This window comes from Phoenix dactylifera, chromosome 5, assembly GCF_051530095.1.
Source record: "Phoenix dactylifera cultivar Ajwa chromosome 5, Ajwa_hap1_PhDact_Kaust_v1.1, whole genome shotgun sequence".
In the NCBI taxonomy this organism is placed as follows: Eukaryota; Viridiplantae; Streptophyta; class Magnoliopsida; order Arecales; family Arecaceae; genus Phoenix; species Phoenix dactylifera.
Window position 1 is genome coordinate 2,266,592 of NC_143194.1, and position 17,952 is coordinate 2,284,543.

General features: G+C 35.7%; 1 protein-coding gene across 6 annotated transcripts; it reads right to left on the reverse strand.

Moving 5' to 3' along the window:
- Window positions 1-203: 203 nt before the first annotated feature.
- On the reverse strand, window positions 204-17,936 carry LOC103712596 (adrenodoxin-like protein 1, mitochondrial). 6 transcript variants are annotated; one of them, XM_089930595.1, is made up of 7 exons: window positions 17,884-17,936; window positions 13,151-13,217; window positions 11,792-11,888; window positions 11,398-11,447; window positions 11,223-11,305; window positions 11,062-11,145; window positions 204-3,203 (listed from the first exon to the last, which is right to left on the reverse strand). In XM_089930595.1, the coding sequence occupies exons 3-7, from the start codon at window positions 11,835-11,837 to the stop codon at window positions 3,167-3,169; spliced, it is 300 nt and encodes a 99-aa protein (XP_089786721.1). In that variant the 5' UTR covers window positions 11,838-11,888; window positions 13,151-13,217; window positions 17,884-17,936; the 3' UTR covers window positions 204-3,166. The 6 variants fall into 6 exon arrangements, 3 of the variants coding, with proteins under 3 accessions (XP_089786721.1, XP_088577455.1, XP_038985388.2); XR_005513130.2 differs by lacking the exons at window positions 204-3,203; window positions 11,062-11,145 and adding an exon at window positions 11,629-11,702 and having other exon boundaries at window positions 11,221-11,305; window positions 13,151-13,192; window positions 17,884-17,932; XR_005513132.2 differs by lacking the exons at window positions 204-3,203; window positions 11,062-11,145 and adding an exon at window positions 11,629-11,702 and having other exon boundaries at window positions 11,221-11,305; window positions 11,398-11,495; window positions 13,151-13,192; window positions 17,884-17,932.
- Window positions 17,937-17,952: the final 16 nt, after the last annotated feature.

Here is a 17,952-nt window from a genome sequence, read left to right on the forward strand (position 1 = left end):
AATTTTTTTGTGGCTGAGGCACATTGAAGGGTCTAAAAGCCAGTCTTTGTCTTTGGCATTAATTTAGCTAGACCCAATATGTATGTATTGCTTTCAGGTGTACACCAGTTTTGAAGTAAGATTGACCCCTTTCATCTTTTTGGTGGAAGAGAGCAAGAAGTTTACAGTCACTTGAGAATGGCAGATCATCCACATCTGACCTAGTTGGGGAGTTAGGTTGAGGTTTGACACCCAAATTAGACTCACAAAAGCAGGATCCATATTCAGGTTGGCCACCTGAAACATGATGCTCATGTTTTTTTTTTTTTTTTTTTTTTTTTTTTGTGCCCATTTGAGAGCAGAATTACCTGCTCAAACGTCTGGGATACAACTCTAAAAATTTTAGGAACATAACACTTACTATATATTCTCAAACATGAATGGTTGTGTCATCAACAATAAATTATACGTCTATAAATTATTTTGATACTTCCACCTCTAGAAGATGCTGGCCATTAGTTTATGACAATTCATTTCTAAACTTATGAAGCCATCCATCATCATATGAACGGCGAAAACCTGTTAAATTTAGGTCAGCTGTAACAACATTAGTATAATTTAGCTTACCCATCATGAATCTTAATCATCAACATCAATCTCGTCAACTACGAGTTGAAGAAGAAAATTGGTGTACTTTCCAAGTCTCGACCTAAAATGAACAACTTCTACCTGTCCAAGCATAAATAACTCTAGAGTGAGTAGAGCAGTCTTTTCGGCCCCTGTAAGTAGTTGTACAGGGTTGGGTTTTCATGAACTCGAGATATATATATTTTTTTTTTGAGGCATGCTTTAGTTTTCTAATCACCAGTTTATGATAGCAATAGGCATGGAGATGATTAAAATTTACGTTTGTTGAAGACTTTGTAAAGATCTCAGATAGCTGCAGCCCACGCGCTACTTTTGTCATCCTCTAGAAGAAGAGAAGCCAAAAAATTAAATGAAAGGAAAGTGCCGTGAGGATAGACCTATTCAAATGATTTCTAACTGCCTTGCCTTTGAAAGGTGATGTAGTCTGCTCTTATGAATTTTATCATAGAATACATATTGCTGTCATACTCATGGCGGTAGGTGGCTTTGGCATGGGCCATGACAGGATCCCTAATAACAACTTGTCATCCATCACAAGTAGTGGACCCTTCCTACTTCTCTAGCACATAATACATTTTTAGACCAAGAGCAAGCAATATAAATTGCCATTAAGAGATTGCTTTTCCACAGCATTTTGGTGCAGTCTAGGATTTTATTTTGTTTTCGCTCGGTAATCCAATCTATCATTCAACACATTAGCACAAGTAAGCCATGACCCACTAGACACTACTACCACTAGTTTAGGTGCGCCCTGTTCATCTGGTACACATGCTATAGACAGAAGCGGCTCAATGCATTTGGAGGCCTAAGACGAACTCACTAAGAGGGGCTTCTTTTTCTTTTTTCTTTGAGACCTTCTCTGTGGGAGGCCTTCTTTGCGCCGGAGCCTTAGACAACCGCTTCAGTCGCTTAAGGATTGGGCCGACCCTGGCTATAGAATACATAAGGGTTGTCAGAAAAACGGTCAGGTTTACTCAGACTAGTCCGGTGCCGAGCAGCTCTGGATTAGTTTGGTCTGGTCAGGTTGGTCCGGTTTATTTGTGTCTGATCTAGTTTTGCAGCATCTGGTAGTAGGTATGGAATGGAGACAGGCTAGGTTAAAACTGCGAGTGATCAGCATTTCTAACCCTTGCATTACTATCTAAGGGTAACACTGGTGTATAAATCCAGGATTCATGTTTGAAGGGTTGGAGTCAGTAGTAGCTATGCATGTAGAAACATTTCATGTATCATTAGTTTTACTTTGAAAACAGCATTTGTTTTCAACTTTGGTAGCGCCAAATTAAGTTATCTCACTTGCTTCTTCCTCCCTATCAAGGGAGTAGATAAGCATCGCGCTCAAACCCCTTTCAGATCATTAATAGGAATCTACTCCAGCATATTTCTCAATGTCATATATCATTATGTGGACATCGAAATAGAAAGAGAATGCTGTTGAGAATTCAAAGGGGCTGGCAGACGTACATCAGCGCACAATGATCACATGAAACCAGAAAAAATTGAGAGCAAAAGATGAAAACTTGAGAGGAAAAGATGTCATCCTTTCCTGACCATCTTTTTCTCAATTAATTTTTTTGTATTCAAAAACTCGAGAAAAAGATGTCAGGAATGGCATGAAGACCAAGCACAAAGGACCGGACAGCAGTAATGAGAATAGATTTTAAGTGCAAGAGGATGTGTTCGATGTAAGAGATGGGGCACATATATCTTGTTTTGGAGAGATCACCTGTTTCTTAGGAAAAGTGGAAAAAGGTTAAGTTTAAAAGAATCTCACTTGCTTTCTGCTATACGTCTGGTAAAGTTGAGGTCTTCAGTTATTTTTCTTCAGCATCTTCCTTTTATTGCTGACTCCCTAATTTTACTGCTATCTACCAGCATCTTCCTAACTTACTTTCAATGGAAAACTAATTTTCGTAATGCAGTCCTCACTTTTAACTAACTACTAAGAAGACATCTACAAAGAATCTCATGTTTTATACTATGAACAAAAAAAGTTCGATCCAATATTGTTATGCCAGGAAATCAAAGGAAAAACAACTTGACCTTACAGCAGCAATTATCTTCAATTTTTATTTTTGAGAGAGTATATAGTTAATACTCTGGAAATTCAGGACACAAACAAAAAAAATCTCCACAGGATCGTGCAGTGTTGCTGAGAAAACTTTATTTGATTCAATACTTGTGTAATTAAAAATCTTAAAATGATGGATTGATAAGCTCATGCTGAAATAGAACTATAGAAGGCAGGGGGAAGCAACAATATCAAAAATGGGCATCATTAATCGAGATGTGTTAGCATATACAAATAAGTGGATTGTTCAGGGATGAAGTTTGTGAATTAATGGATAGCTTCTCAACAATTTACAGTAACCATTTAAAGACAGTGATCAATCATCATGCCAGTCAATCCAAAACCAAGAGCACCAATTAATGTTTTCAAGGAGCAGCATCAGATAAAGAGACAACTCAAAGCAACTGAGTGCAATCTCCCGGATTAATTCTAATCCTTGAGGATCAATCTCTGTTCTGATGGGTTCCGTTATGATGCAAATTTGATGTGCATGCATGATTCAATACTGAAACCAGCACCACACAAAAATATAGTGAGCATCGGTTATTGAGATTTCTTCATACTAAAGCTTTTCTCCAAGAAAACAGCACTAATACCAACAAGAAGCCATGCAATAATCCACCAAGACTATTTGCTGGTTGGTGAAGTTTTACATGTCACCACCTAAGAAAGGTATGGTGATTAGGTGGCAGAAAAGCCAGAGGCACAAAATAATCTACCTAGCCACAAACTTGTGATGCACCTGCTAAGATTCTTGAATGTCAAGAAAATGGGAACTCACATCACATGTGTTTTTGTCAGATGGGATTTGAGTTCAGTGAAAACACATCCAAATCAACCACAAAGACTAGTTGTTTCATAAAAATTTTCTTTGAATCCAAGCAACTTATTGATGAGGAAAGCAATATATTACTTTTGTTCTTTCACACTCCACTTTCTGTATGGTACCAAATTTTAACTCAGAAGATAATTCGGACCTCTTATATACTGATTCCGTTGAAATAATGTTGAAAACATGCAAAGTTCGCACATAGTGAAAGGTGACTGTGTTAAAAGAGAGCATGGTTCTGGGACATCCCACCTAGAAAAGCTTCTCACACTTTATTTCACAAAAAAAGGCCCAAACACTGTGTTAAAAGAGAGCATGGTTGTATAGTTATATAAGATCAATTATCCATGGGATACAGACGGAACTCATATTAATCCTGTAAGATACAAATTAGTAACAAACAAGAAAATATCACAATTTAGCCCCAAACACTGCCAGTATGCTAGATCTTTGTGACCTTGAACGTATGGTATTGTCTGTCGCATGTCACAGAGAGAATTCTATGCAATGTCCAAACAGAATATATTTCGAGCTCACAATCATGGCATTTCCTTTTGGTAGAGTTGCAATCAATCAATCATAGCTTTAGCTGATAAGCAATTCACCTAACCATGGCTTGACGAATTTTATCTTGACGTGAGTTATGAATCCGTTCCCATTTCTCCTCAAGTTCTGTTTATGGCTTAAATATCGTTCATTCTAATGTGTTGAAAGTCATATAGCAATTTTAAAGGCCCCTATCATGTCATAATCATAGACATATACAATGGTTACTCGAATAATAATTATATAACAAGAAAAAAGGTCGATACCTAACCTTTTCCACTTTCGTGAGAATAAAATAATAATTTTAAAATCAAATCTCCAAACAATTCAAAAAAATATATTTTATTGAATGACCGTGACATAATCAAATAATGCTGTTATTTTGATATTATTGTCTGTTAGTTCCCCTTATGAAGGCTAATTGTGGCCATTTTAACTGCCCTCATTTTATTCTAAACAAGCCGGTTCAAGCTGGGGTGAAGAAGCTATCATTTCTACTATCTTACCATTCTGAAAAAAGGTGAATGGTTCCAAATGCCCTTATATGGCTCCATAAAAATAGTGTTTATGTTTACAACCTACAAAATATGTAACATGTCCTAACCTAAGCCACCTAAAAGTTTTTCACATGAATTATTAAATTAGCAGCCATGTCCTTTCATATGCATGCGCAAGATAAACCAAAAGAATAGCTGGTCAGCCCCACACCCACTTCTTTTGTCCAAGGGTGAAGCTACCTTATGACGTGGAGTGGGGAAAAATTCTTTTATGCATATTATTTACCCCCCCCCCCCCCCCCCCCAAAGGTCAAAAAAAGAAAAAAGTTTCTTTCCCACAAAACCAAAATTTTTGATAAAGCACGTGTATGTGATGCATAGCCGTGCATAATCGGTCCAATGCACGACCACCTCAAAAAAAAATGCGAGCTTTAAATAGCCCTTTAACTCTGTCCCTTTCCCTTACGAGCGAGAGAAGAAACAAAAAGAAGTCTTTAATATCAATGCAACCCATACATAAGAAAGAAGTCACAATCTCCACTCCTATCCACCATTGTCGGGCCCTACTCCAATACCACCATCACCATCATTGAGCCCACTCTACAATTGCCAATGCTTGGCTGCCCCCTACTACCTTTGTGCCATCAGCGCCAGCATGAGGATATCAATGCAGATGCATTGGAGGTGACCAGTACCTTTTTTCACCCCTCTTTATCTATATTTTTCTTGAGAATCAAAGAAAGAAGGAATTTATCGCCTCTTTCCTCTCCGCAATTGGTGTCGAAGCAAGCATATCAGAGGGTTCATGCTATAGCAGGGCTTCATGATGGCAAATAGTGGTCTTAGGGATAGAAATTGAAGAAGCCCCTATATGTTGATGATGTTGAAGTCATGATGCTAATAGAGGAAGGAGAGGAAGTGGATGGCAGAATTGGTAGCGCTCTTCCCCCCAAATCTCGATCCTACCACTACTGATGAGTTTTTTCTCTTTTTTGTAAACAAATATCTGGATAGGGTTAAGAATTCTTTAAGATTTGGACTTGTTTGGCCACGTATCATCTGCGGGTAGCCGCAGGCTAGATCAATCATGCATGGCCATGCAGCCTAAACTTGTCCTATAACAAGTCTTTGAATGTGTATTTTGAGATTGAATAACTTATAAATATGGGTCCCACTAAATAATGTGATAGAGTCAAGAATTCTTTAAGATCTAGACTTGTTTCGCCACGTACAATCTGGGGGTAGCCGCAAACTAGACCAATCATGTGTGGCCATGCACCTAAAACTTGTCCCCTAACAAGTCTTTGAACGTGTGCTTTGAGATTGAGGACTCGTTTGGTTTGCGAGAAAAGAAGGGAAAAAAGTGTGGTCAACAGAAAGATGGAAAAGTAGCATTTCTATAGGACTAAGATTCCTATGTTTCATGGAAAAGAAAAATCCATGGAGAACATGAAAAAGTTACTTTCCCACCGGTTGAAAATTAGGATCTTTTTTTTTTCTAAAAGCGCCCTTAAGCCATCAAAACCCACGGGTAAGGTCTTTCCTTTATTAAGGGTATAATAGGTATTTCATACAACTTTTCTTAAAAAGTAGATGCTCAACCAAATATAAGCCACTCTGAAATGTGCCACTTTTCCATGATCAACCAAACATGCCAAAACCATTTTTCTAGGCATCATATTTTCAAGAATTATCTTTCCAGAAAAAACATTCCAATGAGAAAAAATTCTTTCCATGAACCAAGCGAGTCTTAAATAACTTATAAACATGGGTCCCACTAAATAACAGTGCAAGTCCCTTAGTTGTGTTCCCACTTTCCACGGAGGCTTGATCCCTCTAATTCATACTTTTTTTGGTGAAGCTTAATTAGAAAATCGAGATCGAACAAAGTACCAAATTTGAACTTTCTTATACAATGATGCTAGGAAACAAATCAAACAAAGTGTAGGACATGACCTAAGGTGCCTAAAATTCCTTATCCCCTTCATAAGGAGTCTCCCCCAAGAAATTGTGCCAATTAAAACAAAAATTCTTCTCACATAATGACAGCTCAATAGAGTTCACCTCTTTAGCTCCTTTGCTCTCTAAATCCTAACAATCAATCATCAAATGCTTGAAGGCCTCAGCTAATCCTCATGCTCAAGTTTTTGGCAATGCTTTTGCAAAACGAGATGTCTCTTTTTTCTTCAAGTCCAGACTCATTTGTTGACTATTGACTGTACCTCTCTTGTATCCTTTCCTTAATTCTTTTTTATAATTCTTTCAAAATTAAGATTTTTAGATGTGGATGCTAGGATTTGGGTATTATTTTATTGTAATTCATATATTAACAAATAAAGTTTCATATGTTCTCACTATTTATGATTCGACATTTTCTAAGGTTATATTAGTAGATGCAGTAGTTTAAAATATAATCAAAATTGTGGCTTTGTCAAATCCTATAGCAAACAATCCCCCTAATTTGTGGTTTACAAAATCATATTTGGTTCACAAGAACAAAAAGAATGGGAACAGGAATAAGAATGGATGAAGGAATGGAAGAAAAGGTATCAAAATCAACATTTCTATTCCATTGTTTGGGCATGAAATGAACAAACAAATGGGAAATAAATGGATATTTCATTCTAACATTTGACTCAACTAATAATATTTTCGAACAGAATCAATTGATATTATTTTTTCGATATATCTTTGAGAAATATAACCAAAGTTCAATCATATTTTTTAAAATTCAAATATTAATAGAATCATGGATTTCCAATTCATACGATAAATGCCACTTACTAATTCATACCAAAAATGTCATCCATTCTCGTTGGAAAAGAAGTGGTCATTCCACCCACTCTGACTTGTTACACAATCAAACATTAGAATGGGGCCAAAGCTGTAATTTCCATTCCATCCCAGCCCTCATTCCATGAACTAGATGTAGTGTTAGTGTTTTTAGAAGAACATCAAATAAGCAAGAAAGCTACACCAACCTTTACTTTCTTTCATCAACCATTTGTATCACCAATTCATAATTCCTTCACTTAAGGGCCATTACAAGCAGCATCCATCATGTTCCTTAAAATTGCTTGCTCCTTTACTTTTACTTTGTATTATTCTACTAATATCTTACATAATTTATTACTTTTTCCTTCATAATTTCAAACCAAGAACTCAAAAATCACAATATGGGGGCATATTGGTTTTCTTGTGGAACGTGCATCTTCATGCTCGGGATGGGGTGCATCCTGACCACCCCACAACTTGGATTTTGATAAACTGCAATGGGGTAAAATGATCACTATAGCTCCTAATAAACCGCCTATCCTACATGTATGGTGCAAAAAAGACCCAGTTTGGCACTAAATCCAGGTATGCTAAGTCAAGGAGGAGGAAACCTAACTCCCCTCTACCCCTCTCCTTCTTGAGTCATTGCTGCTCCCCAGCCCTCTTTATCTCTTTACACGAACCTCGCGTTCCCCAGCTCGGCCATAGGGTAGGAGGCCCTATTCCGCCATGCTTCAAAGGTCTGCCATGTCCTCCTCCAGCACTGCCCCACCCTTGCTCTACTTCTTTCGACGCCTCGGTACCGATTTCGCACTGGAGTAGTAGAACACTAATAGTACTATCTTGTTCCTCCGGTTTTTATATCCTTGTCTCAAATTATTCAAATTCCATAGCTTTGTATAATTTTAGGATATAATGGTGGGCAGCAAGGGGCACACAAAATAAACGCTTTGTAAGATGAGACATGAGTAGAGAAGACCTAAAAGATAGAGACTTAAGTTTGATGTTGGTCAAAAGGTCACAAAGAGTAGAGACAACCTAAAACAACACAAATGAAAGGTCTATCAAATGGCAATGGCATGAGATCTAACTTCTAAAGGAACGAAAGCTCGAGAAGGATGGTTAAAGCTCATCAAAATCTTAAAGAAAAGGGTTCTTACTACCATTATGATATTGCTAAAAAATGTGGAATAAACCAAGGTATATGACACTTGATTAAGCAATGCATATGCATCAAGGATAAGGTGCATGTTTGAAATATTTTCCTTACCTACATACACGCAGGAATAAGTTTATGTAAATGTAGATCACTTGGCCTTGGATTTAATAGATAGCATCTTAACTGTTTATTTCAAGTCTATCCACAACCAATCCAACTCCAACTGTAATTCTTCATAGCATCATTAGCTCTCAAAATTTAAAACCAAATTCATAAACTAATAAGAAATCCAAAGAAACTTTGACTCTTGATAACTTTAGTTCCCATCAATAAGCAAAATTGGGCTACTTTCCAAAAGGATTTTCAGATATAGATATCCAATTCCAAGCTATACCCACATCTTTTGCCATCAAATTCTTCTGAAGGTCGATGTTTCCTCATCTTATAAAGCACTTCCTTTCTAAAGAAACAAAATATATTCCCCTTTTAAAGCCAAACATGCTGAAGAAATTATTTTTCAAATACTTTGCTTATAGAAAAGAAAATCTCAGAAATCATTCAAATTCAATTAAAGGAAAACAGCTTAAAGGGGATAAGGGTTTGGTGCTAGTTAAGTAGTTATTATACCAAACACTTGCAAGTATTGATCTAAGTCGCATCATCTCGATGTTCATGAATCATGAAGAAAATACATTACCATTGCTTTCTTTCAACATTACTAAATTTGAGTTTGTGCACTGCTTATAGTGTGGAGTGATCAACATAATGTAAAATATAAATGTCTCATTTTCCTCCATCAAAGCTTAATGCATTTACAAGAGATGTAAACAATACGGTGGACAATGCACTCTTTGTATGAGCCTCCTTATCCGAGGCATATGCTTAACTTTAAATAGCATTGCCAATGAGTCTCAAATTGTTCTTTACGAGAATTGTCTTTAAGACATTAGGTTTGATGTGCTTGAGATAAGACTTTTATAAAGATCATGGTTATGGCAACAATTTTCTCTCTGGATATATGCTTAATCATTATGAAACTCTTCCAGGTGAACTTTTGTTACAATTCTCCATAAGTTCCAACACCAAACTGGTATGCTTATTTAGTTCCGTATTTATCGCTATGCTTATTTAGTTCCGTATTTATCGCTATACACCTATAAAACAATTTTTTGTTCATTGTCCTTTACAGCTTCACACAAGCTATATGCACACCCTTCCTAATAATGATATACATGAACATGTTTCATGAAGAGCTTGACTTGATAAAACAAATATCACTTTAACAGTTGCTTCAATAAAATATTTTGCCACTACTTCCCATGTGTCATAAGGTCAGAATTAATTAGAGGTACAACGCTTCAATGAAATTTTCAAGTGTTAATAGAAGGAACCAACAAAAGTATTATGCAATACCAAAAACACCAATGAAATAAAAAAAAAATAGAGCATTGGCAAACATTACCCAGGCTAGATATATGGGCCACTTGGTCCCCATGCCTTGTTTTGGGCATAGAGTGGTCCAAAGAGCAGAGCTGCAAGCCAAGATTGAACCTAAGTTTCAGAACTGACAAAGGGAAGGGCTGTGGTAGGTCCAGATCTTCTGAGTTTATAAGACTCTTGTTACTCAGCTTTTGATTGCTATCATAAATCCATTTTAGCTTGGAAAAGCCATTGTTTCATCCAGGTGTCTATATTTAAATTCCTAGGCAAAATCATATAAATAAAAGCAACGTAGAAACCTTGACATAGTGAACCAAGAAAGGCAGTGCAATAAAAGGCCAAACCATGTTATATCTAGAATGGGATGGACCAGAACAAATAACTCAACATGAGCTGAGCTCAGGTGAGGTTGAGGTCCTTGCAATCAGATAAGGACTGCGCTGAGTCTGGAGTCATAAGTATGTCTTCCTTTCTATTATTGGTAGGCAACTTCTTTAACCACTCAGATGCAAACAATATATACATGAGTCATCAGAATGAGATTATCATGCAGGAAAAATCCCCCAAAATGGCTTGAGAACTTGCTTCCTAGGATGAATGACTTAGTGCATGTACAACAAAGAGAGGGGGGAAACACAACATGCAATTACTTTCACAGGCTCAGCACATAAAAATATGTCGATAATAATCATTTTGTAGCTTAAATTATCGAACACAAATGGGAAGCTTAAGGCTTCAATAAGTCTGAGATTTAGTGGGGTTTTTGGTTGAGAAAAAATTCGGTCAGTAACAGGAAAAAAAAGATGCTGGAGTTCAGAAAATCATACCCAACTGATTGCAGTGTAAGAGAGAAGATTTTTATGTTAGCACCTCGTACATATCTAAAACAAAAGTTGAATACAAAGAAAGCTTTGTCTCCAATAAGGAGTCCACAGAGCTTAATAAATGACTTGAAATATTGAACGATAGTTGTAAAATAATGGCACATATGATTTTGATATTTTGCATGTTAAAGATCAAAATTGTCTGTGCAGCACCAACTGCAAAACTACAGTTTGAATGCAGTCTTTACAACCCAAAGGTATGTCAACACATTCAGTGTGGTTTTGGTACATACCAATCAACAGCAAAGTCTCGGCTACCCGCTAACTGCATCCCATCAAGCTCAGGCTTTGCGATCACTTGGCAACCAAGGCAAGACCTGCAAAAGTGGCATCACAACTTATTCCAAATAAAAGATGGAACTATTAAAGCTTCTCATGGGAAGATTTCACAAACATTTCAGTAAGTCCAAATGCTAGATATAACATGTCATTTTCTTCATCTGTTGGATCTTCCAATTTGTTGCGGTATTCCATATCCTAATAGGAGTTCGCCAGTCAGAGAATGCATCAAAATCCTCAAAATTATACAAAATTATATATATCATCTGGTGGAGTAGCCAAGAATATACCATCACAATCACATGGCAGGTAGAGCAAACTAGCGAGCCCTCACATGCTCCTGAGACCACATCAGAAATGTAGTGTAACCAAAACTGACTAATGAACCCTATATAAAGGTATGCCATGCACAACAATTCATCAAACCACTCGTGGGTAAATGGATAAATAGTTCATGATTCACATAAACTTTAGCGGATAAATAGTTCATGATTCACATAAACTTTATCAAAATTACGCACCGTAGTATTTGATAATTGGAGATGATCAAGTACATGACTACTCAGAGGTTCTTAGGCAAATAAGTAACTGTTGACTGTGGAAAAGGGGCAATGAGTTCACCTTATATATAAAGCAAATTCTTATGAAAATCTATATATTGTCTAGTGATCACAAGATAAAAACCTTCAGGTTCTGTGTCATTTTCGTGGGCTGCTTCTAACATTGACATTCCAAGATGAACCTGGATGAGCTTTTCCTTGCCATCTTTATCACAATTACCCTGCATGGTTGACAAAAAATAATACAATGAAAGTGCTTCTTGACTTTGTGGCACAATGTGTGAGTACTCTAAAAGCATAGACGTACAGAAAACTCAATTTGTTTCAACATTCAAGTTTGAATAAAGATAAAAAGGAAAAGGGATAGGCATTAATTTAGTTCAACATTCAAGCTTGAATGAAAACAAGAAGAAAAATGGAAAGGCATTTATGGTCACAAGAAATTGCTGATAGGAAAGAATGAATTCATCAAATATAGGCCTTATTGGATGCTTAGCAAAGGTTTAGGATCTGCATCTAAATGCAAGAGAAATCATAACACTTCTAATCCAAAAGCTTAAATGAACAACAAACTCAATACTTAGAAATTTCGGTCAAAAAATGTATGGACCCTAAAGAGGGAGATGAAGGTTGTGTTTAAAGACTTTTTACTTGCAAGATCATGATTCTCTAATTTTTATTATTCAAAATATTTCAAGCACAATTTATATGCTTTTGGAAGGGGAATGCGGCTGTTTAAAAGGAAACATTGAAACATATAAACACAAGTAGAAAGATGAGGAATAAAATGAGCTAAAAAAACTCCAGAAATTAGAAAGTTCCAACTGCATGTTTTTCAGAATTTTCTTTATCATAACATCACACCCAAAGACCTACTTGTAGACAATCACATCCTTTTCATTAAAAGAAAAAGAAATAATGTCAGAACATGTTATGGATTTGGTACATTTGAATGCACTCTCAATGCCTCCAAAGGCTAGTGCTATCTGAAAATAGCAATATAATGTTTGAAAAGGCATGCGCAGTCTAAGTGATGCATCACTAATGAGAGGAATAAATAACAGATACAACAAGAAGAAGGTTCCAATCAAGGTTCGCCATCTCGGTACCGGACCCCGTACGGGTACCATTCTAGCATAGTGTCGGTACAGTATGATACGAAATTTTTTTTTGCGTACCGAATGTTGGTACGCCACCCGTATCGGATACTGATACCGAACCGATATGGTACGGTACGCCCTGTACCGCCTAGTTCAGGCCGGTACGGTATACCATAGTTCCAACATTAATATACCTACACCTTAAAAGTATGCATTGGCCATACTTAATGCCACATAAAGAGTTTGAATGTACATGATGGAAAAGTACACAATTGAATGTTAAAATATGGATTACACGTATATCATGAATTAAAAACCTTATAAAATAACTTCGCTACATCATAAGATCACTTAAATGCAATACTAAATGATCAGGAACTTACTTCTCTTTTTGTTCATGCTTTCCTCGTTACCTTTACTAGTGGCTGCAGTAGAAAAGGGAAGACTTTTCTAAAAATGACATGTCGATAATCATAAAACTTCATAATTCATCATGGAGAAAAGGGACATCAAGAAGCTCTCAAACATATTATCCTGATGATGAAGCTGATCTTATGAAATTATTACAAGAAAGTTTAATGACAATATGATTCCAAAAAATAAAAATGCCATCTAATTATAGTATAAGAATTCAAGGCTTTTATGAAGATTAATGACGATGGACTTCCACAAAGTTGACTAACCAGATGGGTGAAAGTCCAACAAAACATAGCAAGATAGTAAAACAAACATTATACATGTTTTGTTCAATAAGAATAAAGAGTCACGGAAGAGAAGTCATTCCATGTAATTAAACCCATAAAAAGTAAACTAGAAAAAAAATAGAGCAGAGCTAGAACGTAGCGCCCACACAACAACCCAGGTAAAGTTGGTCTTGACTGGATTACTGATGGCTTGGCATATTGATCTGAGCCATTAGATATAATCTATCATCTGTAAATTGCTTACTATAAGAAAAAAACATGAAATTTGGAGATCCCTATCATATGCATCACTTATGCATCTAGTGGTAAAAATGGATAGTTTAAATAACAAAAACAAATGCCTATGCTTTGACCACTTGGTACATAGGCTCTCCAAATCATATAATTTTGTGATAGTAAGCAGTTTAGAGATAGTAGATAACATCTAATGGCTCGAATCATCAGTACCAGGCCTTCGGTTGTCTAGTTTGTACGAACCTTATTCCGGTTTTTGTCTATACGCCCACATAGTAGCTCTACTCAAAGAAAAAGCAACCCATGATGAGGTAAAGTGAAAGTAATGAGAACCACAAACATCAAGTTGTTATAAAAGCCCACAATCTAATTATCTAGCAAAAGCTCAAAATATTTGCATAAGATTTTTCTTGGACATTAGTAAATGCCACTTTAATTACACTCTAAAAAAATGATATTCTCCAAAAAACAACTCCAACAATGAGGATGAGGAGTAGGAGGATTAAGTCTATATGCATTCTTGCCACCAAGATCATGACATATTTGGTTATATTACACCATGCATGTTCGTTGAAAATACAGAACCAACCATGGGGTATAAGCAACAGCTGGAAGGGCTTCTAACACATCCACTTCTACTTTTAGAAAACTGAGCTGCCAAATGAGAGCTAGCTAGTGTCAACCTAAACTAGTAAGAAAATTGACTTCAGGAGGCAACATGCATACTTGGAGTAAAGCAAACAGTTATTTAATAAATATCATGCATATCAAAAATGTACTTTGAACATGATGCAAAATGACTTCTGGGAAGAGGCAGAAGAATAAGATAATCTTTCCTTTCGAGCAACAAAATATTACCAAGAAACATATTATAAGGTCCACTGGTGCAATAATCTAGAATGATGGTGCAAACATGATCAATAAGCCAATCTTGCATTGCATGCTTCTATCATGGACTAACAAAGTTTGAATCCTGTGCAAGATTTTGCCTTATATGGATTGATAGCTGAATTCGTCCATCAAATCTCTATCTGTAGATTATTAGATTTGGTAATATCTTTCACCAAACTATCTTTATTGCTTGCTGGATCTTCATCTAATGAACCTAGGCATCATATTTCTGTTGGACAATTTTCAATATAAAATTGTCACCTTAGAATCTTCAGCAATTTAAACTTCAATCAATAGTTACATCACTATTGGTTCTTCAGCAATTAGATCTGCAATGCCCCTGTTCAACAATTGGGGATCAATGTGAATCCTTTCTGAAAAAGAAGTCCAGAAAAGCACAGCATAATTGGGGACAATCTTGCCTGTTCAAACCAACATGGTCTTAGTGCTATTTAAGTCTTTAAAGCTCTCCATTTCTAAAGCATCCATGATGTTAATTCATTTTGCTGTTAATCAAAAATTCATATTGATACCATCCATTGAGGAGAGAACACGGTTACTAAAATCAGGACAGGTTAGAGAAGCGGTTAGAAAGAAGAGATAGATCGAGAAGAAAAGAAATGAAAAATAAGGGAAAGGAGAAGAAGATTTAATGAGAGGTAAACTGTCATTTTATATGTTAAATTCATAATAAATCATAGATCATAGAATGGCCACTCCCAAACATGTAACTGCTATGCAATCTGAGCCACAATAGACATCAACGAAACCTGCACCAATGAACTAATCAAAGAAATCCCAAATGTAGTAAAGGTAAAGATATTCTAAATTTTACTTCTTTGACATCTGCACTTAACCCCATGTTTGGACAGAATTTTTGGCACCAGCCATAAACTAATTAGATTGATTCATGATTAGAAAGTTGACGAAATAGAATCGACCATTCCACTCCACCAAGAAACTATTTATAGAGTAAGGCACTTGATGTTGTCACAAGACATCTCGAAACTGACTGATTTGTCGCAATAATATGCCATACAAGATTTACCATAGTTTTCTCTCCCAAAACTCTTCACCATGGTAAATGTATACTCAAATTACTTAAACTTCCATTAGGCCAATTATTCTCTGAACCAACATTTCAGATGTTGGCCAATACCAAGCATCCAGCACAGGTAACACAACACCTATAAATTCTCTTATCATATACTTAATTAAAAAAAAGGAATTGAGTCATTTTTTATTTTTCTTTTAATTTTGGCATGGCTCAGCATGTGTCCAACTGGTGAGAGGCACATCCACTTGCACTGGAACTTAAATCCTTGCTTTGAACCTTTTTGGAGTAACCAAAACATTTGCAGATCATTTAAATTCATGAACTTCACAGATAATTACAAATAGAACTATGAACTGTTCATGAAAAACTAGCAGCACCAATGAAGTACTATTAGTTGCTATTGCTGCTGCTGCTTTTGCTGTTTTGCTGCTATCTTATTGTCCCATGTGTCCTGTTCTTACATGCATTTATATAGATATCAGTCTGATCTAACTTTGGATCAGAGCTACTTGTACCTACAAATCTACAATTATATTTCAGATCTAAAGAAGAAAAGATAGAAAATTGATTAAGATGAGGATATCTTCTTATCAGAAGCTTGTGCAATTTTGGCATTAAGTGATTAGACCATGATGTGTAGGGTCATATAATTCCCTATTAAAAAAAACTAATCCACTGTTAGCTCCTGAAAAGTACCTGATAGACCCTTTGTTGTGGTTTCCCCTGCAGATGGAGCCAATTGAATTCGTCTAAAGTCTAAACTAACTAAATTACTTGCAAATCATTTTACCATCTCAGACAACCTAACTAGGTCTAGGAGTAGAATTCTAGCTAAAAAACTACTAATCCATTTGTAGTACAATTACCTTTTAACTGATCCCATGCTTAAGTTAAAAGATTTAAGTATACACTGCATTTACAGCATTACAAATAGTCAATAAATGTAAGATTTGAAACAGAAGCTATGGGACTGGAATTCCACTTCAACAAAACCATACAATTATACACCAACTTATGCTTCTGAAATGGCAACTAGATAGCTAGTGCTGAAAATTGAATCCCAAACTATGTTACGATCCCTTAAAAACCTTTTAACTCAAGAAAATATTAAGATAATATACAATATAAAATATTAATATGAACAAGATTATATTAATATGGTACTAATAAAATATAATATGAGTGTAATATATACTACTACAAAGATTATAAAAATTATAATGTTATTCTAGAATAGATAATAAATTATTATCAACTATAAATAACCACATTGTAACTATAGATGTATAAAACTTGCAGTATAATTGTTACATAACTATAGAAAAAGTGTAATAACTATTTAGGAGGCATAGCATATAACTATAATATCGATCTACTATAAGTTGAGTATTAAAACCACATCAAAATTGTAGTGTATATACTGTACATTTACAGCTTTAGTGTAGCATATCTATACCATAACTGTAATATCACTATATCAAACTAGAGTAGCTTTGGCTTAATTGTGCTATACCTTTACATAACCATATTATAGCCAGAATAACTAGATAGAGTTATTCAGAAAAAAAATAACTTCTCCTTACATTATGCCTTTTGGTAATGATTGTTGTTCAAATCCAATGTCTTTTTTTACTTTAATGCTTATACATTACTAGGGTGTAATGTTTGCCATGTAATCCTTAACAACACAAGGCATATTAATCAGCATTATGTACATGTATTGATTTTTGACTGTAGGATACAAATTGTTGTTTTATTTTTTTTCTATTTCGCATAAGATTCCTGGGAACCCCCCAAATATGTGTAATATGTGTAAATGCAATTCAGCACCACACCAGCAGGAAGCACTTGAATCATTGTTCTAAAGAACCGCACATGGTAATACTGTTCTAAGTTCATAATTTGGTATACTAAAAAACCAACACCAACGAATAGATAATATAAAAACATGAATAAATTAAACCAAATGAAATAAAATAAAATGACAAAAAAAACTATTCCAGACTGCATCAAGAACAGGGATCCCAACTGTGAGAGCCTAGAGAGGACCATAATCGGACCTGATAAATTAATATAAAGTAGAACACAAGAACCTTAGAGGCAATTATTTTTTTTTTAAAAAAAAGATCAGATTTACTAAATCTCATATAAAAAAGATATTTTATGCAATTATTTTTTTTTTAAAAAAAAGTATGACGGACTAGGGAGGAAAAGGAGGGGTTTAACGGACCTCCTTCGGAACCGCCTTTCACGAGGGAGGGAGGAAGAGGAATGGAGACGACGGCGGAGCTGGGAATCC